Source organism: Phaenicophaeus curvirostris, chromosome 2, assembly GCF_032191515.1.
Source record: "Phaenicophaeus curvirostris isolate KB17595 chromosome 2, BPBGC_Pcur_1.0, whole genome shotgun sequence".
Lineage (NCBI taxonomy): Eukaryota > Metazoa > Chordata > Aves > Cuculiformes > Cuculidae > Phaenicophaeus > Phaenicophaeus curvirostris.
The window spans coordinates 94,712,988-94,739,444 of record NC_091393.1 but is presented as its reverse complement, the minus strand read 5'-3'; the positions used below and the strand labels follow the sequence as shown (position 1 = coordinate 94,739,444).

Genomic DNA, 26,457 nt, shown 5'->3' with positions numbered 1-26,457 from the left:
TGAACAGGAATGTTCTTTTTTAGTACCGTCATGAAGTACAGATTTTATATAGGTTTTCCATACAGATTTTCATATAATAGAAGTCTTGTTCTAAAATGCTTGCCTTGCTCACTGAACAAGGGTGCTTGTCTTCACAGTCCTGTTCCTAACTTTCCTAAAATTGCTGACAAACGCTCAGACTTGCTTCTGAGGCTGAAACAGAACTTAAAACTCAACAGTGGATGCCAGCCGGACTAAAACTGCTGTTTCTTAGACTGGAAAAAGTTGTAGCCTTGGTGCAAAGCAGTGGGTTTGTCCTTGTATGTCAAGGCCCCTTTTAAAAGGTCCACAGGCAACATGCCTCTTCTTGGTTTTTTTGTGCTGTGACTCTTGTATGACTTCTTGTTTCCAGCATGACCAGCCCATTAGTGGCAGATGTCTGTGGTAAAAAGATGCTTTCATTCTGTTTATAAGAATGAGAAAACTCTCTATTGAGATTTTACAGATGCTCTCAAGGCGGAGCAGCAGATAGTTGTTTGCATTGTTTTATGCTTGGTATCCTGTGCAGGAGAGGCTGCTTGCTCATTTGAGAGATTGGCCTTGTCTCACTTTCAATGCTTTCATATCATAAGACACTCTCATGTGTATAGTGGATGACTAAGCTTATTCAGAGGTTTTAAAAGAGACGTCAAATTTTATAGACTAAAGAAAGAACAAGCCATACAAAAGCAAAAGGCTGATTTTCCATACTCTCAAGGCTTGTTCTTTTTTTTGTTTGTACTGAAAAAACTTCTTTTTCTAGGAAGGAGAAAATTAATTACCCTTAGAAAGGAAGGGTACCTTCCCTGTGCCTCTGTAGGAAAGGATGCAAGCTGTACATTCTGCAAGACAGAATCTGATTAATCTCAAAAGTACAATATAAAATTTGCTGAACTTAAAAAGTTCCACATATGTATGTGAACTAAAGGTGAGCTTGTTTTTAACTGGAACCTGGAAAAAGTGTGAAGACGATAGCAAATAAACACATACTTTTCTGCACGCTCTTTTACCGAGTTGGTCACGTCAGTAAAAAGTTATTTTAATAGAAGTTTCCAAAAAGATTGCTAGGAAAAACAGTTAAAGGAGAATAACTTTCCAGTGGCAACCTAACCATGCTATAGGAGAAAGTGATTTGTCAATCTTTGTCTCAGCTTTCAGCAACATCATGATGCAAGGAGCTGGTTCGTAGTTGCTCACGCCAGTGTAGATCTGAAGTAACATCATTGATACTGCTTGTGAAATCTGGCAGTCTGGACTTTATGATAGAGACTTGTAATCAAACAAGAAGGCAGTATGCTGGGAATTTGTTGTTTTACTTCTCTGTTGTTACTTGTTGCCTCTTTCTTCTTCTGTGCTTGCAAATATCTTAATCGTGAGAGGCGCTACTAAGTCTACACAGATCCCTGATGTCTCAGCGAATTTGATGTTGTGTTCCTTTAAATCCAGAAGTCAAGATTTTGCTGTTGAAGGAATGAGGTGTAGCCATGGAAGAGAATACACAGTATTGAAATGCTGTGCATGCCTTCAGAGGTGTTTAGTTTCTGATCTTGCAGCCACAAGATTACCTGGTGGAAATGAATAGGAGTATTAAGGAATTTACACATGTAAGTGGATGTTTGCAAACTTGTGTCCTACTTGTGTTTAGTCAGCTAAACTGACTAAACTGCACTATTCAATGTGAATTCTTTGTTTGACGATCAGTACAGGGTCTTACATCCAAATAAAGCTCTAGACAGTAACACATAAATCTTGGGAGGATGAGGATAAAAATCTTGTTTCATTGGTAATGGAGTTGCTCAGAATTTGTGTTAACTATCAAAAGTGCACCTAAGGTGCATATTTCAGCTGGTTGAAAAAATCACACTGGGTTTCCTAAAATAAATTCTGCTCCTAGAATTATTTAGGATGGGAGGTTGTCTGGTCCAGTCACCCAACTCTCAGTGAGACTGGACAGTCTCAGATCAGGTTATTCAAGGTCATGTGCAGCTGAGGTTTGAGTATGTCCAAGAACAGAGATCCCACAGCCTCCCTGGATTTTGTTTTCCTTAATAGCTAATCAAGATTTTCTATGTTGCAACTTATTTGTTGCCTCTTGTCCTGTCACTGCTTACCTGTGAGAAAAGCTGTATTGTATTATGGCCAAAGCACCCCTTATTTAACAGAAATGCTGAAGGAAAAACTGGATATGAGAATTGCAAGGGTTGTAAATGGAAAGCTACAAACAGCAAATTTTGTAAAAACGTCAGTTAACAAGCTGTCTTGTGCTTTATTGCTGTAAGCCAAAAAAAATCAAACCCTAGCATATGTAGATATAGAACATTAAAAAGATAAAATTATAAAAATGGAAAAAAAATCCAGTTTTTGCACCTGAATCAGCATTTTTTTATTCTAATATACTCATTGACAGAGGACTTCTTTTTATACTGAGAAAGTGGGTTTTATGCGGTATTTTAGAAAAGGCTAGTCTGGCACTAGCTACAGTTGCTAGCAGCCTATAATGCTGGCTCTGTGTTTAGAAAATGATGGTAATTTATTACAAAGAGACTTTTATTCTAGTATTTTTAGCTTGCAGCCCAGTGTTTAATGAATCTCTACTTGGGCTCATTGAATTTGTGTTCTCCCCTCCTCCTGCCCCATTTTAACCATTAAGATGCTGCTGTGCTTGCTGTGATTCCAAAAGCTGTGCTTGGTCTCCTAAATAGTGAACTTAACGGCAAGGTGCTGTGTCTCAGTACAAACAAGACCTGAAGTCTTTCTGTATAAGTCACAAAAGACTGATCATGTTTGCAGCCCCGTGTGAGAAAAGGCGGCAGAGGCATTGAGGATGGCTAGCAAGCTAAAGCTGATAGTTCAAAACCAACCAAAATTCGTTCTGTCTCTCAAGACCCTAGCGACAATGGCGCGTTCAGTGAAAGCAGGCAGGCTCTTTTTCTACTCCTAAGCATGGTTTGTTTGGTCTTTGCAAAAAACAGTCTGCCTCCAGATTCAGAGACTAGTGTTAGAATGTGACAGGAGAGAGTACAATGATCAGGCTTTTTGTTCTACTCGAACGTAATCACAAATCCATGGCTTGCTTTCTACGATACTTTCTGTGACTCAAGTGAATATTGAACCAGAAAGCTTGTAAGAAACTGGATTTCCATTCCTACAACAAATTCAAACTACTTTTTCACTTTAGATGTTGTGTCTTTTGGTCCCTCAAATCAGTTGCATGTGACAGTATTGGACAAGTTAACCTCCCATAAGCTTTCTCCCAGCTCCAGAGGAACCAGTGCTAAGAATAAAAATGTCTTACTTGTTTATGAGTTTTTCCTGGTCCAGTTTCGTATTTTTGAGACTAAAAGGTGCTGGTACCTATCATGTGTTTGTGCTAACTGCAAACAGTTGTGCTCACCTCTTAACCAATCAAGTAATGCCATTCCAAACATGTTTTCTTTGTGTGTAAGCTGCTTTACTCAAAGTCATTTTAATTCTAATGTATGGGCCTGTGCATAGGTAGGGGTTTTCAGGCTTTTTGATCTATTCTCTGTAGCAGAACCAGAGATCTTGACATGAAAAATTTGCCTCTGCTGATTGTATAATTTTGCGAAAAATGTTGAATGGTGTGGGACCTTATAATTAACGCCTTATTCCTCATCAACATTGAAGGGTCCTAGAAGTGTGTTGTTCAGAGCCTATTCCAGTGAAGCCTGCTCCACCAGTGGCTGGAGATGCTGCTGCAAGATTAATCACAGAATCATTTAGGTTGGAAAAGGTTTTTAGGATTAATGGCTCCAACTATAGACCTAACACTGCCAAGTCCACCACTAAACCATGTCCCCAAGCACCACATCTACATGTCTTTCAGATATCTCCAGGGATGGCAATTGAACCACTTCACTGAACAGCCTGTTCCTGTGCTTTAGAACCCTTTCAGTGAAGAAAATTTTTCAGATTTCCATCTAAACCTCCCCTGGTGGAGCTTGAGGAAGTTTGCTCTCATCCTATCACTTGTTACTCAGCAGAAGAGACCAGTACCTGCCTCACTACAACCTCCTTTCAGGGCAATAAGGTCTCCCCTCAGCTTCCTTTTCTCCAAACTAAACAACCCTAGTTCCTTCAGCCACCCCCCTTAAGCCCTGTGCTCCAGACCCTTTGTGAGCTTTGTTGCTTATCTTTGGATACACTCCAGCACCTCAATATCTTTCTTGTAGTGAAGGGCCCAAAACTGAACACAGCATTCGAGCTGCAGCCTCACCAGCAGCGCAATCACTTCCCAATTCCTGCTGGTCACACCACTTTTTATATAAGCCAGGATGCTATTGGCCTTCTTGGCCACTTGGGCACACTGCTCGCTCGTGTTCAGGGCCAACATCCTCAGGTCTTTTTCTGCTGGGACGGCTTTCCAGCCATTCATCCCCAAGCCTGTCACGTTGCATGGGGTTGTTGTGGCCCAGGTTTAACGGTCATGGCAAAAAGCTAACTCACAGGTTTTGTTCTAGCAGTCTGTTACATACTTGTATACTGGCACTGCAGGGCCAAGTCGTCTCTTCAACGTATTTAATTAGCCTTTCCTAACACTTTCAAGAAGTCTCATGTCGTATTCTAAGAATAAAAACTGGTCAGGTTATGTTCCAAGATAAGGCCCATTATATAAATTAGTTGATCCTTTTCTGCTTTATCCAGCTTTAAATGATCCATAAGCCTGTTTCAGGACTAGAGATATTAACCTGTGGCCTGTTATACTCTTCTCCAGTGGGGCAACGCTTGTTTTATTTGCAGACAAGTTTCACTTGGACTGGTCTTTGGGACCTCACTGGAAAAATACGAATTATCTGTTATTTCTGGGAGGGAATTGAGTCTTCCTTTGGATACAGTGCATCAGGCAGATCACATTGGGTGAGAAGTAGCGTATATGTTGCGCTGATTCTTTGTTTTAAAGGCACTGAATTTGGCGTGTGCTTGAGTTGAAGTTAACTGTGTGGTGTTAGTAGTTGTGAAAGAGCTGTGTGCAGCTGATAAAGTCTCTGAGATGTATTTAAAAAAAAAATCATCTTCAAATATTCAAGCTGTGCTTCTGAAAAACGTATGAGCAAGCTGTTTTATAGGTGGGGACTTCTGGATCAGTGTAAGGCCCTTTCTGCACCAGCTGAATAATGGATACCCTAAAGCTTAAGCTGCCTAGTGAAAATGCACACTGCTTCCTATGCAACAAAAATGTATTGATTTGTCATGTAGATGGATGCAGACTCTTCATAGTAGTGCTCTGTAGATCAGTGTTATTATGGTGTGCTTGCACATCTCGCAGTGGGTCAGGTTACCATTGTGATAATGTTACAATGTGCTAACCACAAAGACAGTCCTCAGTTAACTTCTTATCCCAAGCACTATGAAATCCACAGTACCTAGGCTGACTTGGAAAATAATGAGAAATGAAAGGAAAAGGAAGATTCTGTTTAGCCTCCTGGTTGTGTTCTGCAGGCATCACAGCAAAAGTCTGTAGGACACTAAGATGTCTTTGCATGTATTTGTGTGGAGCCCTCTCAAATATGTGGGATGGCGTGTAAGAAAGCATGAAGCAGCACACTGAATTGTCAGATTGCACTGTGAGCTGATTGCAGGTGGACATCAACATATCTGTACTGAATAAGAAATGGGTAGGTCGAGATGTTGAAGGCTAAGCTTCTCTATGAAGGAGCTAAGAGGAATGGGAGAGGGCAGAAATCAGGTCACACAAGGGGATAGTCTTCTGAAGAATCCAAGCAGCATGTCAGGCACTGCTACATCCTTTTCTCTGCTGTTAGGACAGAAGAGGGGGTAGATAAAATCTGCATGATGACATCTTCTCTGCTCGTATCTGTGGTCTAGTTGAGGTAGAAGAAAATGGAGATAAAGCGTTGTAGTCATGATCAAAGTTGATGACAGGATGCAAGAAATATTATGTGGGCCAAAATGTGTATTTGAACAGAAGGCAGAATGTTAACTGTCAGTGCTAAAAAGGCTTAATGGCTTTTTGAGCTGGTATGAAAACTGACTTGAAAGAACCAAGGTAATGTTCTTGTTTCTGTTAAGGAAGGCTTCAAACAGGCTAGCATCATCTTTATTCTTTATCAAGCAAGTACTCTGTTGGGTAGGCTCTCTCTATGGGAAGGTCAGGGGTGGGTTGAGTAAGTCAAAGGTGTCTGGATATGTTACTAAAGAGAAGCTGTGAAAACTGCTCATGTGAACTGTTCCTCAAAGCAGAAGCATGATCAAAAATTACGCTTCAAGACACTGTTCTCATTAAGAATTATGTGGAATTCCCTCAGGAAATCTCCTTCAGACAGCTGTTACTATCACTTCTCTCTAGTTAAACAGGAGAGATCACATTGCACACCCCAAACTTGTGTGGAAGACTTTATCAAATTGTTACACAACTTCCTCCTATCTGCAAATCCAGAAATTTCTTGGAAAGCTCTGAATCTGATACTTTTGTGAAAACTTCTACTTCTTTGGCTAGTGGGCTTGTTTCTTTGTTTTGCCTTTAAGTTTAATGCCTATCTGGCTCTGCTTCTTGATAGTTGAACTAAACATGCCAAATGAAGCTCTATACCATTAGTACTAAAAACTTGTATGAAGAAAAACAGCCACGGATGTTTTATCAAGGCCATAGTGGTATTTTCTAAATACACTTGTAGTTTTTTGTCATCTGGTATATCTTCCAGGCAATTCAACTTTAATTGATGTGGTTTTATAGGTATGGGGTTTTTTTAATTATTTCAGGCAAAAGCAAAATACGGAAAACAAAATGTTGTGTCTGTTTTATCAGAGGTATGCAGGTTTGTGTAATTGATGGATTTGAGTCTTTTCTCTTACCTTTAATTTTATCTTTGTTTTTACAGGAAATAATGAGAAAAGTGTGCCACAAATCTTGACCAGAGACCTGAAGTTTGAGAAGAAGTCATTAGCTAAGCTCATGTTTTCTCCTGATCAAGAAAATCATCCATCAAAAGCACCAGTAAAATATGGTGAATTGATTGTATTAGGGTAAGTGTTTGTCTTGCTTGGAAGTGAGAATGAAGGTAGAATGTCAGGGTGCGCCTAAAGCGAATAAAATACTGGTTGCTGTGAGAGGTTATCCTACAACCTCTCATTTGAATTCCCTCTTTTGAAGTGTAACTAGTGAGCATGCAACGGAATAGTGAGTTAATCAGCTTAATCTCATGTGAGGGAGTGGAGGGAGAGTGACCTTTTCAATGACAACCAGGCATTGTATGTAATGCGATGTATTTGGAAGACTGCGGTGGAGTACACATACTTTTTTGTGACAGGATGAGCAGAGAGGTAGGGTTCTGAAAACTTGAGTAGATGCAAGTTAATTTTCAGCTCTTGTGTTCTTCCCAGGTAGGCATTTCATGACAAAGGCAGACAGTTTGTGAAGAGTTTCTCAGTTGGTTCCAGGTTGGGCTGAGACAGGTGGTTAATGTGATGATGTAGAAGGAGAGGTTCCCTAGGGCTTCAAGTATAGTAAAGTAAAAGGAGGTTTATGAGAATGTAGTAGCTGGGTTTAATATCCAAGTGCAAACAGATGATTTTAATAAAGCAAGTTTTCCAGTTGGCCTGTTCAAAGAGAGGGTCTGAGGGTTTTCTGATGGATTAGAGTGCAGCATATCTATTTCTTATGTGTTTTTAATTCACCCAAAATTCTCTGAGATACTAGCTCTTCCCCAGGGTTGTTGGTTATTTAGAAACTTTGGTTTACAGTGTGAAAATGTTATTTAGAGATAAAGCTCCAGATAAGTGTAAAAACCTTACTTGTTTTCATGTCTGGGACCTGAGGCTTTCACTTGTCAGTAGTAGCTTTGAGATTAATCTGGGTAGTGCCCCTTGCCCTACAAGCTTTGTGTGTACATGCTGTAATTCTTCGGGTCTGTTTCAATATTGTTTATCAATTCTCAGGTTTAAGTGAATGTGATTGGTTGGAAATCTGTTATTGTTGATACCTTACCAATTAAGAAGACTTTGTGATTAGAATGAAAGCTTTTGAGGGCCTGTATCTCATGAGAAGCTATGCAATACAGGAGATGGACTTCATTCTTTTTCTGTGCTTTTTGATAGGTACAATGGGTCTCTCCCAAATGGAGACAGAGGAAGAAGAAAAAGTAGATTTGCTCTATTTAAAAGGCCCAAGGCAAATGGGGTTAAACCTAGCACTGTGCATATTGCCTGTACCCCTCAAGCAGCAAAGGTAAGCTTGACTTTACTTGTTTACTGTTTGGTTTTCCTTCCAAACTCACTACAGACATCTGTTCTAGCCTTCCTCTTTTCGTACCCTCTATGCTTTAGGGCTAGCTTTGCTTTGCGAAGCTGACTTTGAAGTGGTCCTTTGCCAAAGTTCTGTGCGCGCAGCCCAGTGGGTGGGAGCTCTCTAGGGAAGAGGACAGGTGGGTTTTGCAGGGCATGTTTATTATGGCTTGTAGTCAAGTTCAGCATTCCCACTAAGAAGAGAGAAAGGAAAGGTGTGGGTCATGAAGTGTTTCATTTCAAAATTATTATAGTGAAGGTATTACCATGAAACAACTCTGTGTTGCAGTAATTCAAGCGTATGTGCACGTATGTTCAATAAGAAATAGCTCATTTTTACTAAAAGCAGTTTGAGAATGCTTTGTTGTTGTTTAGAAAAGATCTCCAGTGTCAAGATCAGGCTCTTGAACAAAGCCAGCAACATTAAGTGTTTGATTTCCAGTACTTTGAGACCTGAGAATATTGATTCCTAAATTCAGGAAATGACAAAAAATATTCTGAAATCAGAAGCGTGTTGCTAACCAAATTTATTATAATAAAATTATTTCTGTAGGAGATCTGTAAAAAGAACATTTATTTTTGGTAATTATTTTTGGTCTTCAAGTAAGTGCTATTGAGCAGCGCTTTTTTAGAAGAGTATTTGTTCAGTTCCTAGTAGGCTGTTGTGGAATGAAAATCTATAATAACAAAGAGAAACCTAGATGACTTCACTCTAACTCTTGCAACCTCTGATGTGTTTTTCCGTTTATGCCCTGTTTACCACCACTACTTTTTATATTTTTTTTGTCTATGTATCTTCTTAATCATCACTGATTTTAGCTCAGACCTCAGTTTTAGAGTGAAGTCCCTAGGATTTTGTCCTGATTTTACTGTTCGAGAAGTTCAAGCTGAAAAGGCCATGAAGGTGTTACATTCAGTTTTAGCCTTTGCACTCAGTTGTTTTGTTCTGTTGTGTCAAGGCCAGCATTGCTTTAACGTGAGACATGATTAATAATGTGTTTTGGTCACGTATTTTTCCTTGCAGCGTGTGGTAGACACACTGGTTTGGTCTGCTGCTGAATCAATCCTGCAGCTTTTTTTAATGGCCAGGCCTGGGTTTTGTGGAGTCTAACTACAGGTGTCACTAATCGCTATCTGCCTTAATGTGTTAATTGAGCAGAACAAGGGCCTGGTTCTATATATTGTCTGCTTTGCTGCTGTATTCAGTAGAGTTATAGTTCACTGGTTCAATAATATTTGGCATTTTTTCCATAGGCAATAAGTAATAAGGACCAACACAGCATATCTTACACTTTGTCTCGGGCCCAGACAGTAGTAGTTGAATATACACATGACAGCAACACAGATATGTTCCAGGTATGTGAAGTAAATATGATATATAAATGTATTCTTGCCTTTGGTAGTTCCTAACGAGACATCCTCTCAACAGGCTTTTTCCCTCACTCACAAGGCCATCACATGAACAAGGCCGTACTTCTGTGCATCTCATTAAGGCTTGGTCAGAAGTGAAAGTTGATTATTTTATACTTCTTTTTTTATAACTAACGCACAGGATTATGGTTTTCCTTTGATTGCTGGTCTGCAACTACATAATCTGTCTCCTAGTCCCTCCTCACAAAATTAAAAATGAAGCGCACAGTGTCTGGCATTTAAGCACTTGTGTCTGGCATTTATGGAGGGATTTGGGATCAGCCAGTTGGAGGTAGGATAGAAGAAATACAGTGTGAAAATATGGGAAAGCTTTTGACACAACTAATATGAAAAATTTCCTTAAATCCTATAAGCAAGCCCTGAAGTAAGTGTAAAGCACTGGGAAATGTGGAGAGGAAGCCCAGTTCTGATGCGCTCACAGTTCAAAGCAACTTTGCTGCAGTTCCTGTATGTATGAGGAGGAGCCACAAATACAGCTGTGGTGTGTGCTCATATCTTGTAATTGTTTCCTGTTTTTCTCAAAAGGAAAGGTTTTGGTTTGGGGTATTTTTTTTTTTTGTGTGCTTTGTTTCTTCTTATTCCTGGACTGATCTTGCATTGATTTATTTTTTTGTTGTTGCTAATCTATGGCAAGGAGTTTTGCTGTCACAGCATTTAGCTGTGATGCCACTGCAGGACCTGAGGAGGTGGGAGGTGATGGTAAGTGATGGAGGAAGCTGCTCTGCAACTGCAAATACCTGCAGCAGAGCAAAAGGGCTGTAATGAACTAACTGCAGCATAAGCTATTGTTTTTTTAAGTGTTCTCTCCTCAGGCATGCTGTGGCATGCATGCTGCTCCAAAATTGCCAGTGGAAATCGGTGTCTACTGATGAGTTATCCTGCCTTAGAAGCCATATAAAAATACTTTCTGGCAAAGCATTTTCAGTGTCTTGAAAGCTTTCCATCTAGCCTTCACCTAAATGCACCTCAGGCTTTTGGGTCTCATACCAAAAAATCAGTCTTAACGTAACTGAGTATTTTATAAGAGGCTGTTGAGAGCTCTGGAAGTGAGTGAAAGGTGGTAGTGTGTAAGTGGGCTTTAAACCTGGCTGTGTGGATGTCTGGGAGATGGATATAACTTCTTCTTGCTCTACGAGGAAAAGGAAAAGATGAGTTGACTGGAAAAGCAGTGAAACTCATGCAATTCTATCAAACAAGGTGGAGTTGTGGAGGACTCCAAAACCCATTCTTCCATGCAACTAGGAAAGAAGGCACAGCTACTACAAAAATTAGGGGTGGTCAGATGTTGCATTCCTGTTCTGCGCGTGTTAATGTAACACCTCCCTGCTGCCAACAGCTTGTACCTCGTCTTTCCTGACCGATTTGCTGCTGCGTAGTGCACCACTGGAGCTGGAGAGTCAGCTCACATCATCTAATTTTCCTACATCTACACCTCCACCTAGTATCTGATATCATTCAGAATGTTCTGGGCATGCAGAGTGACTGAATATCACTTTTCTTCCATCTAACTGCTGTTTCCTAGTCGTTTTGGAACTGCTGCAGCTGATCCAGCTGACCTGAACGTAACCTTTCTGATGAGAAGGCCCTTCGAGGGAAAGTCATCTCAGAATTGACTTAATTACATTGTTATATTTCTCCTTCCTTCAGATGGCTGTACTCAGCCTTCAGAATAAGTTTGAGCTCATGGAGGTGGAATAACTCATCAGTTCCGATTTAGGCTTTAGTAACCTAAATTTAGATTGGTGGAAGAGAATGCTTCAGACTGGAATGTCATGATTTTTTTTTTTAATTATTTGAAATGTATTGACTTTGAGTAGTCCTTGACACAAAAGACAAAACTTCTAAACAGAGTTCTTCTTTCTAATCCCCTTCCAGATTGGTCGGTCAACAGAGAGTCCTATAGACTTTGTCGTGACAGATACAGTTCCTGGAAGTCAGAGTAATTCAGATACGCAGTCTGTACAGAGCACTATATCAAGGTTTGCCTGCAGAATCATATGTGAACGTAACCCTCCTTTTACAGCAAGAATATATGCTGCAGGATTTGACTCCTCAAAAAACATCTTTCTTGGGGTAAGGGAACTGTTTCTTTTTTCCCCTTCCAAGTGCAGGCAGGCTTATTTTTAAAATATTTCATAGGTCCATTTCAGGCAAATTAGAAGTTTTCATTGATGTAATTTCTCTTAGGAGAAAGCTGCGAAGTGGAAGACATCAGATGGGCAAATGGATGGGCTGACCACAAATGGAGTTCTCGTTATGCATCCGCGTAATGGATTTACAGAAGACTCCAAGCCAGGGGTGTGGAGAGAGATATCTGTGTGTGGGAATGTGTTCAGCCTCCGTGAAACCAGATCAGCTCAGCAGAGGGGCAAAATGGTAAGAGTAGTGACCTATGTTTTCTGTAGCCCATTTAGAATGGGTACAACCCAGATGGTACAGCTTGGGCATAAACAGAGGCAGGAATCTGCCTCGTTCAGTGCAGATGTGGCCTCGGTAATTGGTTACGTTGACTAATATGTCTGGATTCATAAATGAAGGTGTCTTGCTTAACCTGAATAACTGACATTTAGCTGCAAACTAGTACTTAATGGCAGATCCAGACTATTCTCCCAAATTGAGTTGCCATCCTGCTATGCCCTTCTGCAAACTGTCAGGGTCAGGAGCACGTTTTAAAGAGCATTTTCCTGGTTCTCCCTTTAGAGTTTATGCTTTTAACATTTTCCCATTTATATTTTTTGTAGACTAATAAAGACTACTTATAGTTTTATTGACTCATGTCTGTGTACCAGGATATCCATTTCCACCTTTCTGAATTTTAGTCTTTTCCTGAGAGGAAGTTGTAACAAGGAGGGTGTTGGTCTTTTCGCCCAATTAAGGAGTGATAGGATGAGAGGAACTGGCCACAAGCTGTGCCATGGGAGGTTTAGATTGGCTATTACGAAAAATTTCTTTACTGGAAGAGTGGTGAAGCCTTGGAGCAGGCTGCCCAGGGAAGTGGTGGAGTCACCACCCCTGGAGGTGTCCAAAAAGCATGTAGATGTGGCATTCTGGGACGTTCTGGGCTTGGTGGGCAAGGTGGTGTTAGGCTGATGGTTGGACTTGGATGGTCTTGGAGGTGTTAATGATTCTATGATTACAGTTCTTCCTCTTGTTTACAAAGCATTGGTGGCATTTCCAGAAGATGATTGCTTTTTGTATGACTTGGGATTTCTTAGCAAAAAGAAATGATACATGAACACTTATTTAGGTGATGTATTTAGTTAAGAGTGCTGACAGCTGACTTCCTGAAGAAGAAAGCCATGCGTAAAGGTGTGTTTGAGGGAAACAGTCTGAAATGTGGTTGAGGACTGAGCAGTGCTTGTCAAGAATTTTTTTGTTGTTGCGCTTTACAAAAAGAGGGAAGGAAGGAGCTGATGCTGGGTACTCCATGGGCCTGTTGTATAGGATAGTCAGGAGCTGCTTTGAAGCTCTTTGTCTGTATCTTCCAGACAGATTTTTATTATGAAAAAGCCTTATGTTACCTGAAGAGTAACACCTCTTACTCTTTGTCCATTGCAAGGTCGAGAATGAAACAAACCAACTTCAAGATGGCTCTCTGATAGACCTGTGTGGAGCAACACTGCTGTGGCGCACTGCAGAAGGGCTGGCCCGCACCCCTACTGTCAAGCACCTGGAAGCACTCCGACAGGAAATTAATGCAGCCAGGCCCCAGTGTCCCGTGGGGTTTAACACATTGGCATTTCCCAGCATGAAGAGAAAAGATGTTGTAGATGAAAAGCAGCCGTGGGTGTATCTGAACTGTGGCCACGTCCATGGCTATCACAACTGGGGAAACAAAGAGGAGAGAGACGGCAAGGATCGCGAGTGTCCCATGTGCCGCTCTGTCGGCCCCTATGTGCCTCTCTGGCTTGGATGTGAAGCAGGATTTTATGTGGATGCAGGACCTCCAACTCATGCGTTCAGCCCGTGTGGACATGTGTGCTCAGAAAAGACAACTGCCTATTGGTCCCAAATCCCTCTTCCTCATGGTACTCACACGTTTCACGCAGCCTGTCCGTTCTGTGCACATCAGCTGGCTGGTGAGCAAGGTTATATCAGACTCATTTTCCAAGGACCTCTTGACTAACACATGTGTTCCTGAGGACTGCAGTAAACCGATAAGCTAAGCGATTCTGATTTTTAAACCAACCATTTTTCATATTCTCTGGGCTTTGCTGGTTTGCATTAAGATGAAGAATTTTGAGTTTTTTGTTACAACAGCTAAATCCCTTTATATTAAGAAAAGTCTGGAAATGGGGAGAAGGGGGCGAACTCCTGCTTTTTTTTAGTTAATAACTGCTTCTGAAGAGGTGAAGGAAGTGTTGTAGAGTGAACTTCTATGCCTTCCATTTAATGCTTTTGAATCACATGGCTACAGCGTTTGAAAATCGTTTCATTCTTTTTGTATATGGAGGGTAAATAGTTCAAAGAACATTAGTTTACAGCTTGGATGCAAATGTTGTAAAATATAATGTGTATATTAACTCTTTTCTATTTATCTTTATTACTGGGAATACATAGAATGTTTAGAAAGTAGCATGGTCATAGTGTGTTACATCCAGCAGTTGGATGTGTAGAGTAGTTCTGGATGGAGAAGAACGTGAGATGGAAACGTTAGAAAAATATTTTCTAATCTAAAATACTGAATTCTTAGAGTAGTTAAAATGCTTTTTAAACAAAGCTAATGCAAATTATGATGGCATAAAGGTGTGCTGTAACATTGTTGGAAGGTAGCTAAGAAGGACTTCTTAAAATGTCTTTTTGGTAGGACAGTACTTAAGTTACATGGAGAACTTAAGTTACTGGTTACATGGAGAATATTTACCAGACTTTTTCAATATGCAACTTAGCCTAGATTAAGGATTTTTTTCTCCCTTTATGCTAATACATCTCTTTATTTAGCATTAGTGACCTTTGTGAGGGGTTTTCCAATGTGAAACATTAACAAATGCAAAAGACAAGGCTCTTTTTGTTCCTTGCTGTTTGAGGCAGGGGGTGAGGGGAGGGGCAGGGAGCAACTTGTGAATTGACCACAGTCCCAGCTTGTGACAGGGTTGCCGGTTGGATGTTCTGCCTTTCCTCTGGCCCATGACAAGCTGGCGTGCTTGGGCTTCACATCTTGGCTTCTCTCTGCTGCAAGGTGCAGACCCTCGAGGCTGCACGCAGGACAGCACTGAAGCCTGGTACCCAAGGGATGGATATCTGTATCCAAGCATCCTTGTGCCATTTGTCACGGTTGGTAACCTGTTGGGAGAGAGTTTGCGCTGGGGCTGGCCTGGGCTCGAGCCTCGCGGTGGGATGCTGGTGTGAGATCCGCTCAGGCCGTGGTTGGCTCTGGTCTCTCTCTGCTCTCCTTTCCTCACTCAACCCTTCTTTGCCTTCTGTATCCACCAGAAAAGGCCAGTGCACTACATTCGGCTTTGCTGCTAACCCACTGTGCTTCATGGCAAATACACAGCCTGATGGTTTTAGGATTGATTCAGCTTTTTTGGCCAGCTTCATACTTTTTAGGGTTTTTTTTTAAATACGTACTGTATAATTGGCAGTAGCAGAGTTCTGTACTTCATAGCTTAGCTTTAATTTTTCATTTTGAAGCTGTTCTAAAATTCTCTTGGTTTGAAGACAGACCTATGTTGCTTAGATGTCATGAATTATTTACTTTGACTGTCAATTGTTTCTCCATTTTAAAAAAGAAATTATATATATTGTTTGGTTCACTCAGGAAATGCATGTGTCAGGAAACCTGTATTATAAGTTCAGTTAGCTGTCACGTACAAGTAACTGCTGTTACTCCCTTTCCATAGAGATATAACTGATTTTGACATTTTCCAGATTATATGCATTAAGTATTGAAACTTATGCAGCAAGAAATCCCTGTATTGTAGTTGTTCTAATCATTTTATTCAAACTATAGTATACTGTAGTTTAATTTTTATTTGCAAATTAATTTATTCAAACTATGTGAGTAAACACTTTTTAAAAATAGAAATTATGGGATTGTCTGTTGCTTTGTTTCCGAGTGCTGGGACGGATGGCTGGACATGGCTCTTCTGCTGTCACCTAAGGTGTCTGGTCTGTGCATGTGGATCAAGATCACAAAAAAGAAGAAACTGTGAAGAGTTTGCATGTTATCCCAGTCCTGAACTTGAATAGCTCCTTCCACATGTGACCTTACAATGTGCTTTATATTTAAACCTGCAGTAACAAAAGCGAGATTGTTGTTCAAAATTGTAGTTAAATGATCTCTTCCCTGAGTAAGTTACAAATAATGAAATGTAAGCAAAAGCTTTAACTAAATGGCTGAACTCTTCTAAAATGTCAAGAGCTCTTGATTCCATCTTGCACAAAATTGGACTGACACTTCTTGTCTGGTCCTGATCTTGTTGGTTACGGGAATATGAGAAATCAGAGGAGGGACGTGATGGCAGCTGCAAAGCAGTACGGGTAATACAAAGGCAAGTTGTGAAAACAGATTGATAAATGGTAGCAGTCATATGAAAGGTGATGTGCCCGCCCTGCATTGAAGGCGCAGCTGGATGCTGAGGGGGAGCTAATGTTGCAGTTGTGTATGTGCACATCTGGCTGTGGAGGGGAAGGAGAGCAGTTTGTGCCCAACACGCAACCCTCATTAAGGTTCTGCTCCGTTATGATGATACATTATGCTTTCATTATACCTCCATATAGAGTGACACTGTTTCTCTGGGCTGTTATGCTACCATAACCCTTCAGAGCCTGCCCTGTGCTCTCTGCCTGCTGGATACTCTTCTTGACCCAAGATGGGCCCATTAATCCCCTTTTTAAAAGGGCAGAATGTGGGCTTTCAAAAGCTGGAGATGGGGAAATCCTGCTGTCGAAAGCAGGATAGCAGCAGTCAGATAGTTTGAGGAACAAGTTCTGTACAACGTGCAACCTAACGAAGAACAGGATCTTTGACTGTGCTTCCCTATTTGAGTTCCCCCTGCACTTTTCTTTTATTAAAGATTTAACTAGAAGGTCTTGTACTTTGTAAAATGAATGTCAGATTAAAAGTAAAGTGATCCCTTTATCTCAACCAGCTGACTGAAGCCCTCCAATTTTAAGGCTCTGAACAAATCTGGGAGCTGGGAGAAGTGCAAGAGGTTGCACCTTGCTGCAGCTCCTCTTGAGTGCAGCTGAAATCGGCCCCTTGTGGCTGCAAAAAACCAGCCACAAATAAGATCTGTGGCCTTAACCCACTTTCAAAAGTTTGAGTGGAAAGAGGCATCAATGATGCATCCCACGGATGGGACAGGACTGTTCCCTGGGAGATCACCACAGGTATGTGGAACTGATGAGAGAATGCATGTGGAAAATGAGGTGAGTGTAGGCCATTTTCTGGCATTAAAGTTTTGTGACGATCTGCAGAAGTGCATCTGGGGCTGTGTTCTGCAGTTGGTTTGTGTGTGGCTGCTCTGTTCTGCACAGATTTGTGCGATGAAGGTGATTTGATGAGCTCATTTGCTTTTCAGCTGAGGAAATGTCATGGATTTAACAATGATCAAAGGCAGCAGGTTGGCACAGAAGCTAATGAAGCCAAAGCAGAAGTGGGGCAGCTGGGTGTGTTGACAGGGAGGTTGCTAGGGGCTTTCCCTGGGAAGGTGCTGGGTAGCCCAGCACTGACGGAGCGCTCCACTCCCTTTGCTGATACAGCCTTAGGGTTCAAGCAGCACCACAAGCACGTGGTGTGGCTCCGAGATGCGTGGTGCGGGCTGGGGAAGAGGTTTTGTAGTTCCATCTGTGCTAGGCTTGTTAAACCTGCAAGAATGAGGCTGGCTGGGATCCTGAAAGGTTCAAGGACATGAAGTCACTCCAGCAGTCCTCCTGTATTTGAAGGTGCTTTGCAAATCCCATAATGACCCTGCTGTGGCATGCTTGATCTCCTTCTGAAGAGACGTTTTCCAGGCCTGATTCTAAAAATTAATTTCTAGTTTTACAATATAAAGCTATTGTGAAGACTACAGCTACCTCCCTGCACAGCCTTTCAGCCTGGATTAGGCCTGGTTGCTGTTAAATTGGAACCAATTTCCTGGTCCTAGTCTTGGCTTGTGCAATCCCTCCTTTTCTAAGAAAACACTGGCAAAGTTCATCTATTATTGTAGCACTCAGGTTTAACAAAGGGCTGTGATCATCCTGGAGATATAGACTCTAAGGCTATAGGAGATCACTTGTACACTCGCTCCCATGCATCTTATGAAAAAGATCAGAGCAAGCATCTGTGGGAGCTGCAACGGCTCCTCTGACTTGTGTCAGGGGCACTTTGTGAGTGTGGCTTCTGCATGGGCAGCAGCAAGCCTTCCCCTTCCCAGGTGCTGCTTCCAGAGCAGGAACAAGGGCTCAGGACTGTGTTTTGCTTGCAGTGAACAGCAGGGTGAAACCAGCTTGGGATGCTGTATGCTGGAGAAGCCGATGTCTGCTCTTGCACAAGGAACAGCCAGCTGAGTCAGCTGTGCTGGGTGCTACTGGTTGTTGGTCTGGCCTCATACCCCTCCTGAAAGCAAGAGTGGCAGATTTAAAGAGCAGTAAACAAGTGCTTTTATTCCCTCGCACCTTAGCTGCCCCTGTGAGAGCAGCCAGCCCAAACGCGGGACTGCAAAGCCGATGGTGGGACCCGGGACTTCAGCTGTGCCTGAGGCTGAGCATCAGTGCAGTGCTGGGGAACAACCTTAGCCATTATCCCCAGTACCTGAATCTTTATGTTCCTGCCTTGGTCCCCCGGAGCTACTGCCACAGTATCTCCCTCCAGCTCGGGCAGATACAGTCCTTGTCACAACCACACCAAGCAGCTGACTTTGCAGGAGCCAGCCCCGTTCACCTTGCCTGGCACAAGCTTGTATGGGATCGAGGTAGACATCAGCTGGGGCTGCGTCCTCGAAGGCTGCGCTCGGGGGAAGATGAGTAACTGAGGGCAAAGTGCCAGCTCTCGTAGGAGATCCCTGCTGACTCCCTGCCGCTGCTGATTTTGCCGCTAGCACACCCAGCTCTCTGTCCTCGTCCTGCTTGTCCCCCTTGCAGGGCTGGCAGGAGGGAATGGCAACTGGCACCAATGGTGCCTGGTTTTCTGGCCTCTGATGTTTGCCTGGCTCTGCTGGCACGGATGTGTTTGCAGCAGCAACAAATACTCAGTTCTGCCCTCCCCACTGCCTAGTGCTACCAAGCAAGGGGTGAGACAGCTTGCATCCTCTGCGTGGGTGCGAATGACCTGACAGATCAACTAGAGAAGCACTTTCCTGCTGGCAGAGGCAACTTCTTTGTAATTGGGCAATGCCTGCAATATTGTGATGGTTTTGTTTTCACTGCTTTTGCTTATTTAGTGTCATTGAACAGCTCTGAGGCAGAAGTAAATTATTAATCCGCTCTGACTTCCTTCCTCTACCCTGTCTATGTGCATAATCACAGCTCTGTATTGAGATCGCTACTGGAGATCTGTTACCTTTCAGGAACATGACAAGAGTAGAGTCCTTTGGAGTTGTACCCCATGCTAGGATTACCTATTTTTCTTCTTCCTAGTGGAAAGGTCTCATTAAAAGGCCTCTCCTCCATAGCACTTGCACGGCACACAACACACCCCTAAGGGTTCCCCATGAGTGTCCTGCACAAAGCATGAGTGCCATGAGTAGGGTAGGTAGGAAATCATAACTCCTATTTTCAGGCAGCAGATGAAAGTGCAGGTCACGGTTAAATCATTCAGCAAGGAAAAATCTGCCTTATGCATATGCTTTACTAATAACTCCGAAGATCATCCTGTCTGCTTATTTATTGCTCATTGTCTCTGTTCTTATATTTGTTTCTGCTTCAGCTCCCTGCAAAAATTAGATCAGGTTCACATTTTCTGCAGTTATGTGTCATGTTCACTGCGCTTATGATTATTTTTTAAAATGTTTCTATTGATATACGTGGCTTTTTGACACATTGAACCATGTTGGCTAGACTCAAGTCCTGCAAAGTGTGTTTTGAGGGTTTTTTGGTAATCTATTCTTACCCCTGGATATGATTTTCTCTTCAGTTTCTCCTGGAAAATGCTGGAAATATGAGCTGTTAAAAGGTAAGGGAAGAGCGATGACTTTCCTGGGAAACAGCCACATGAAGGATAAGCATTTCATCTCTGGGTTGAGGAGATCCACTTCTTTCCCTAAATGATGCTTGGATCTCTGAATCCCAGCACCTCCCACATCTCAGCGCTCTGATACCTGTAACATAACTTATAAATATGACAGGATCTACCTGTGCTGTTCCCTTCGGTTGGCTGCAATTTAGGAGCTGAATGAACAGAAAGCCTTTAGTGCTTCCATATCCTCTTCTCTCCAGAACAATCATTTTAGCTGATCCCAGAAGATTTGAAACAAAACAAATGCATGCAGTGATATTCTAAACTTGCCTGGATGCAAAGCTAAAAACTGCAGCTTGCTGTCATGCGCTCTAGGAAAGGAATTAAGTCAACTCATCCTTTCAAAAAAACACATGCTTTTTTTTTTTTTTTTTTTCTGTTGTGTGGGAGGAGGAGAGAATTAGTTATTCAGTGGAATGAGGACAATTAAAAGCAAATGCAGCTTCCAGCGATGCCATCATCTGTTCTGTTAGCCCTGAGCAGCAGAGACAACCTGGCTTTTAATTGGCCTCTTTTTCTCTCTGTCCTGTGCTCCCAGCTGGCATGGTGGCCAGCGTTTTCGGAAGTCCCCATAGGGTGGCAACACAAGTGTACTTGCTTTCAATTTGGCTTGACAATCACCCAAACCATGTGACTTTAAAGGAGACGAAAGGCTCCAAATTGCAGGGGATCAAGATGTTACAGTCTTGCCTGCCCAGCTTGCCTTTCTGTGGAGCGTTGAGCTGTAGTGGTGGCATGTCCATGGGTCTCACCATGGGAGAGACCTGTGGTCCACTCTCCACTATTGCTGAAGGGTAAACGTTGTCCAAGATGGGTTGCAGGGATGTGGGCACCTCTCCATCTGCTGCCCCTTCCTCACAGCCTGTGACAGCCGCAGCTGCTGGACAAAGCCAGTCCTAGGCTCAACAGAGCAAAGCTACTGGGGCCTCCATTCATTTACTTGGCTTGCTTCCTTTCTAAAGGGGAGCTGAAACAATCAGAAGGTCTTTAAATGCTGCATAACAGCACAGAGCACAGATATCTAATACTTTTTCACTTATTTCCATTAAAAGTGGATTCAGAGCAGCTTTCCAGAGAGGCGGGGTAAGCGATGCCAATGATCTCGGCTCCACCATCGTTTTTCTGCCAGCATCGCTCTTCGTCACTTGGAAATCTCACTCCGCCTGTTCTCAGGCAGGAGAAGCAGAAGGTGTGTGCAAGCGCCTTTGGGCGTCTATGAATCAGTGCTCTTGTCACACTCCTTGGCAACTGCGGGCCAGGGAAAGATATTGCAATGTCTTTGCAAAAAGGGTGCTTGATGAGAGACCCTGCCAGCCCTGGAGGAAAGAACGCCCCAGCCCCCCTGCCCTTAAAACAATATTGCCAAATGCACAGTATTTATACAGTGGAGTGTTTTTCATACCGTGGAGGCCTGGGAATAGTGTTCCTCACGACAATATGAATATATTTATAGACCATCTGTGTCTGCATTTTGTTATATTTTTATCTTTATAGGCTAATAGTTAATAAAGTCAGTCTCTATGTACGTTTCTGCAGTGAAAAATATGTTTAATAGTATCACACAAGGGGCTTAGGCTCTGCAGGCCCCAAACAATCTTTCAGACATTTAGGGGCTAATTCATGCTACACAAGTATAAAGGTGGGATGTAGGAGGTAGGCTTCCCCAGGACACAGCAGAGGACTAGAATAGCAGCGATGTGAGTCCCCAGGGTGGAGGTGTTTAACCCACCTTTGCTCTTGGTACTCAAAAAAAAAACAAAACCAAAAAAAAACCCAGCAGTGCATACAGGGTGTTCTGTGTAGCAGCAGTTTCTAAATTCCTTTCCTTGGCCCAGCTTGGCCCTGGCTGATCCTTGCATCCCGTGCACATACTGTCAGTTACCACCTTACATTTGTTCCCAGATCCTGAGTAGCAACATGAAGCAGAATCAACTCCAGATGCTTCCCTGGTGATTGTGTCCTGTCAGTCCTCTGCCAGGGAGCTACCAGCTACTGCACTTAACATGGCCTTTTGTGGTAGCAGAGAGTGCTAATGCTTTAATCACAACGTTGCTCCGTACTGAGTCAAATGTCTTACAAAACTTCATTACTCTATTCTCCCTTACATGTGAGCTCTGATCAGCTTTGCCTTTATTTTGCTCCTGTAGGTGTCAGGTGAGCTGATCTAAAATTATACTTCTTCCTCTTTCAAGCTGTAGCTCTTACAGTCCCTGAAATTCACCTACTATTTCGAGGGGGGAGGAAAAAAAAAGACACCTAGAAGATTGCATCAAATAATTTTGTCATGAGTTTTAGGTGCAAGTTTCTTTGCATCAGCTGATTTTAAAATGTGTTGTTCATAATGTAATCACAGATTCATGGTAGTCTTCTCCTGCGTTAGTCTGTTCCTCAGTTCAGCTATCCTCCTAGTGTGAAACTGCTTCTCATCTTGAACCTAAAGCCTCCCAGAAGGAAAGATTCAGCAAGTTATTGCTTGTAATTGCCTCCACAATCCAGGGGATGCAGAGGCAATGTTTTCTTTTCTCCCTCCTTCTAGAAGATTTTTACGTACGTGAAGGCTATGAACATGTCTTTTCTCAGCCTTTTCTTCTCTATGCTAAAGCAATTCTTTTGGTCATTCTTCATAGGTTGTTTGCCATGCTTCCAGGGTTCTTGCTTCCATTTCCGGAGCTCTCTATTCAACTTTTCCATGTCCACTCCAAGACTCTCATTTAAAGAAGTGAGAAAGTCCCTGCCCATGTCTTACATGCTATAGGGCCCTTCAAAGACTCTTGCCCATGTCCTCCAGTGGGGAAAAATATCCTGATGGTTGTTCGCTTCAGTATATTTCTGCTCATTGAGAAGCATTTCAGTTGTGGGTGCCTGAACCCTAACACTGAGCAATTCAGATGTTCTACAGAGTTTTTCTTTCAGGTTTTAACCTCAAGGTGAGGGGGAATTATCCACACCAAACCAACTCTACGCCAGCGCTAGTGTTGCTGACAGTTTGGGAGTGGGGCTCCGCAGCCTGGGATGGGGGCAGAGCATTTTCCACCCTACAAAACAAGATGGACAGGCTCCCTCCCTGCCACAGGCTTCTGTGTTTCTCCTGGAGCATCCTCAATTTCTCACTGTTCACTGACAAATCCTACATAAGGGTTGTTCCTATGCAGACCAAGAGTTTTCGACAGCTAGGCTACTCCCATCTTCCCTGGAAAACCAGCTCATTAATGAATGATAGAGTCCATCAATTCCCATAAGGTAAACTGAAGAGCAAGTTGAAAACAAAGATTGACCTGTTGTTTGGGTTGTTCAGGCTTTTTGTTTTCTTAAGGAAAAAAGCAACTCGCAGCAAAAGATTTTGTATTCTAAGCACTTGTACAGCATTAGAAAATAAAAACATTACAACTTTTTGCAAAAGGTAAACCTGTTATCGATCAACAGCTTCCCCTATTCAGCACCACACTGAATAAACTCGTCCAACAAATGGATCCAGAAATAAAAAAAGGGAGGAAAGGTGCCTAACAAGCCTTAAATCACTGCTATTCAATTTATTAAAATTTAATGGTGAGCTATTAATAATGAATGCAGTTAGGAAGATGGGAGAGCTGCAGTATAATGGCCTCCAGATTTCTAGTTAGCCAGGTTTCTCTGCAGAGCTGGGAGAGAAGAGGGCAGCTTTCAAAAGGATGAAAAGTCTCCTCTGACAGATCTAAGCAGTGGTTTGCAACAGTCCCTGCGGGCTGGGTATATTGGTTGGTGGAAGAGTATTTTAAGTGTTTCTTTTCATTAAAAGTTGGGTGGCATGCGTGTCTTGTGAGGAAAAGATGATCATGAGTGCCAAGATCTTGAGTATAATGTAGGGAATTGGGGTCAATTCCTTGCTGACAGTGATTTTCTGTGTGAAATTAACTCTTTCTCCCCATGTCTCCCATCCTTTGTGATGTGCACACAGAAATACTGCCTCCTGCCTCTTTGGCCAGATTTCAGGAGTCAAGGTGCCCATGGTAGTGGCTGTTAGGGGCACACCAAGGGGTGTGATGGATATTACGCCTTCAGCATAAGAAGCTCGCCTGTTCACCTCATCATAACGTTGTCTAGACTGCTTCCTTTAGTAACTGTATGAGCCAGAATTATTCAAGTGAAGACACAGAACATCCGTGACTCCCCTTTCCTAGCTGCCAGGCCAGCTACCTTGTCAAAGAGAGAAATGGAGCTGGTTAAACACAAGTTGTTTTTGTAAGCCCATAGTGGTTGCTTTAGGATCACATTGGTCTTTAAGAGTAATTAATGCTGTATTTGGATGTTCCCTTAGATATCAATAATAGTTTCTCCAGTCCTGTGGGACTTCTGTCCCCAGAGTTCATAAAGTCATTCACTGACAACCATTTTATTAGTTTCTTGAAGGCTCTAGAGCAAATTTTACTTGGCCCTGCTGACTCTGAATTCCTCTCATCTCTCTTAACTATTGTTTAAGCTGTTCTTTTCCTCATCTGGCCTGTATTTCCTGTCTCTGGTTGTTAGTATGAAACGTTAATAAGCATCTGGATGCCATTAGCATGTTTTGTGAGAAGAGAAGCAGGATAAAAAGTAGAAAATGAAGGCAGGGCCATAGGTACAAGTAAATCTGTGTTCTTTTGTTTTTGCATCAGGAACAAATTCCCAGAAGTAGCCATATTCACACCTCTGTTATGCTTGTGAACAGACCACTGGGCCAGATTAACGCCAGTCCAGTAGGTATAAAAATACATTATGGACAAGGGAATTGCCACATGGTAACAAGATATGCTTCCACAGGTTCTACAGGGTATTGGAAAGAGATTGGTGTAACTGTGGTCATCTCAAAAATGCCTGCCCCAGTGAGCATTCCTGTTCTGGCTCCCAGGGCAGGGAATAAAAAGGGGCAGGACAGAAGAGTGCTGATCCCTTTTCTCTCTTTGCAGGGCTAGGTGAATCCACAGAGCTCATCTGAGGCTCTTTTGAACAGTCACTTAGCAGATGAAGAAATCTGAGGCCTCACCCACACTGCGGTTTATTCGGCCAGCTGCTGTAGGTCATTTAACAGAGGGGCTTTTCAATACAGCATAAACACACTATTAAATTGAGTACTGAAAAAAATCACTTTGATTTTGACAGACTACCCACAGAGTATGATGTACTTTCTGTTATAGGTGAAGAAATGAATTGGCATGGATTTTTTATTACTTTGATCCTGAACTGTGGTATAAGCTGGAAAGGAAACATCATCATAGACGAATAAAGAGGTGGTGCAACAGCTGATCAGAGCACTGGTGAGGAGCCAAGCCATTCAAATGCAAGGAGGTGATTTCAGTCTTGTTTCTGTCTCTAGCTTCTTCGATCCTGTTGCTCGGTTCCTATGGAGGCTTCTGCTGGCAGCAAGCAGACACCAAGAGACAAGAAAAGACATGTATTGTCTGAAATCCAGGTACAATTCATTTCCAGAAATTTGGGAAAAGGCTGCCATCTGCTGTAATGCACAGAAGTTGCTGGAAATAAATTTGACCTATATCAAATCGTAATAGTCACACTGAAGCTGCAATGAGCTTAGGACAGTAAGGTAAGTAAGGTAAGACAAGCAAAGATAAACTGTGTGTTTAAAGGCATGTTGATGCCACACAGATCACTCTCCTAATAACAGCTATTAACTACCCTTACCATGCCTTTAGAGGAAAAGAACCACTCCTGTGGTCCCCATTCACTTCTGGTTTTGATATCTGCAGTTGAGGTCAGCGATGGGCAGAGGGGGACTGAGACAGCAACACATTCGGCACTGTGTGGGCTGGGGATCCTGCTGTGAGGGGACAGTGTGCTGCTTCCTTGATTTAATCCATGTGCTTGTGATACTTCTGTAGCCTCTCAGCTGTAGAATTTTAAAATACCTGAAAGTGTGTTTTCCTCTCAGTGGTATGTCTGTAATACCTAAGATGGCAACAAGTTAGCTTGGCTGCTTCTGCATTACTTGGTTGGGATTCCCATGGCTGTACCCTGTACTAGTGGACCTTGCTACCTAGAGCAAAGCAAAGTCTAAAAAAAATCTATAATTTAGGATATTTATCTCTGATCTTTAAAGTAAAATGTGTACTGAACCCTGTAGTAAAACTAGAATTGAACTGGTATCTTCTGGAAGTCCCAAAGATCCCAGTCCTGCTTGTTTGGTGCATTCTTTATGCATCACCAATTTGGTCTACTTTTTCTGTACTTCCTTCTTTTTTCTCACTCCACATCATCACTTACTTTGAAACTGCATATTTTTACTCACAAGTAATCTCAGAAGCTAGAGCTTTCAGTTTGCCTGAGTGAAGACAGACTGAGAGGCCAGGAAGAATTGTTCAAAATAGATATAGCATGGAAAAAGGTGGGAGTAAAGGACAGGAGCTGCTGACGCCCTGCTTGTTTTGTATAAAGAAATGTTCTGCATGGCTCTGGGGTGGCAACTCCAGCAGACACATCCTCCTGGAGTCCTTTTAAGAGTCAAACACCTCTCTTACACATGCTCAAATGAAAAGAATGCACTTAGGAGATGTAGCTTTTAACATATTTGGCTTGTGTATTGTCTGCTTACTTGTAGGAATACCTCTGTCCCT

The 26,457-nt window shown here is 42.4% G+C and overlaps 1 protein-coding gene across 4 annotated transcripts in view; it reads left to right on the top strand.

The window, feature by feature from the left end:
- Positions 1-16,025, top strand: part of PELI1 (pellino E3 ubiquitin protein ligase 1) — a 46,776-nt gene extending 30,751 nt beyond the window's left edge. For all 4 annotated transcript variants that reach the window (XM_069850092.1, XM_069850090.1, XM_069850089.1 and 1 more), the window contains 6 exons: positions 6,879-7,023; positions 8,095-8,224; positions 9,535-9,636; positions 11,587-11,784; positions 11,899-12,087; positions 13,271-16,025. In XM_069850092.1, the coding sequence (XP_069706193.1) occupies positions 6,953-7,023; positions 8,095-8,224; positions 9,535-9,636; positions 11,587-11,784; positions 11,899-12,087; positions 13,271-13,837 (1,257 nt within the window). In that variant the 5' untranslated portion in view covers positions 6,879-6,952 and the 3' untranslated portion in view covers positions 13,838-16,025. The remainder of the gene's footprint in view (positions 1-6,878; positions 7,024-8,094; positions 8,225-9,534; positions 9,637-11,586; positions 11,785-11,898; positions 12,088-13,270) is intronic.
- Positions 16,026-26,457: the final 10,432 nt, after the last annotated feature.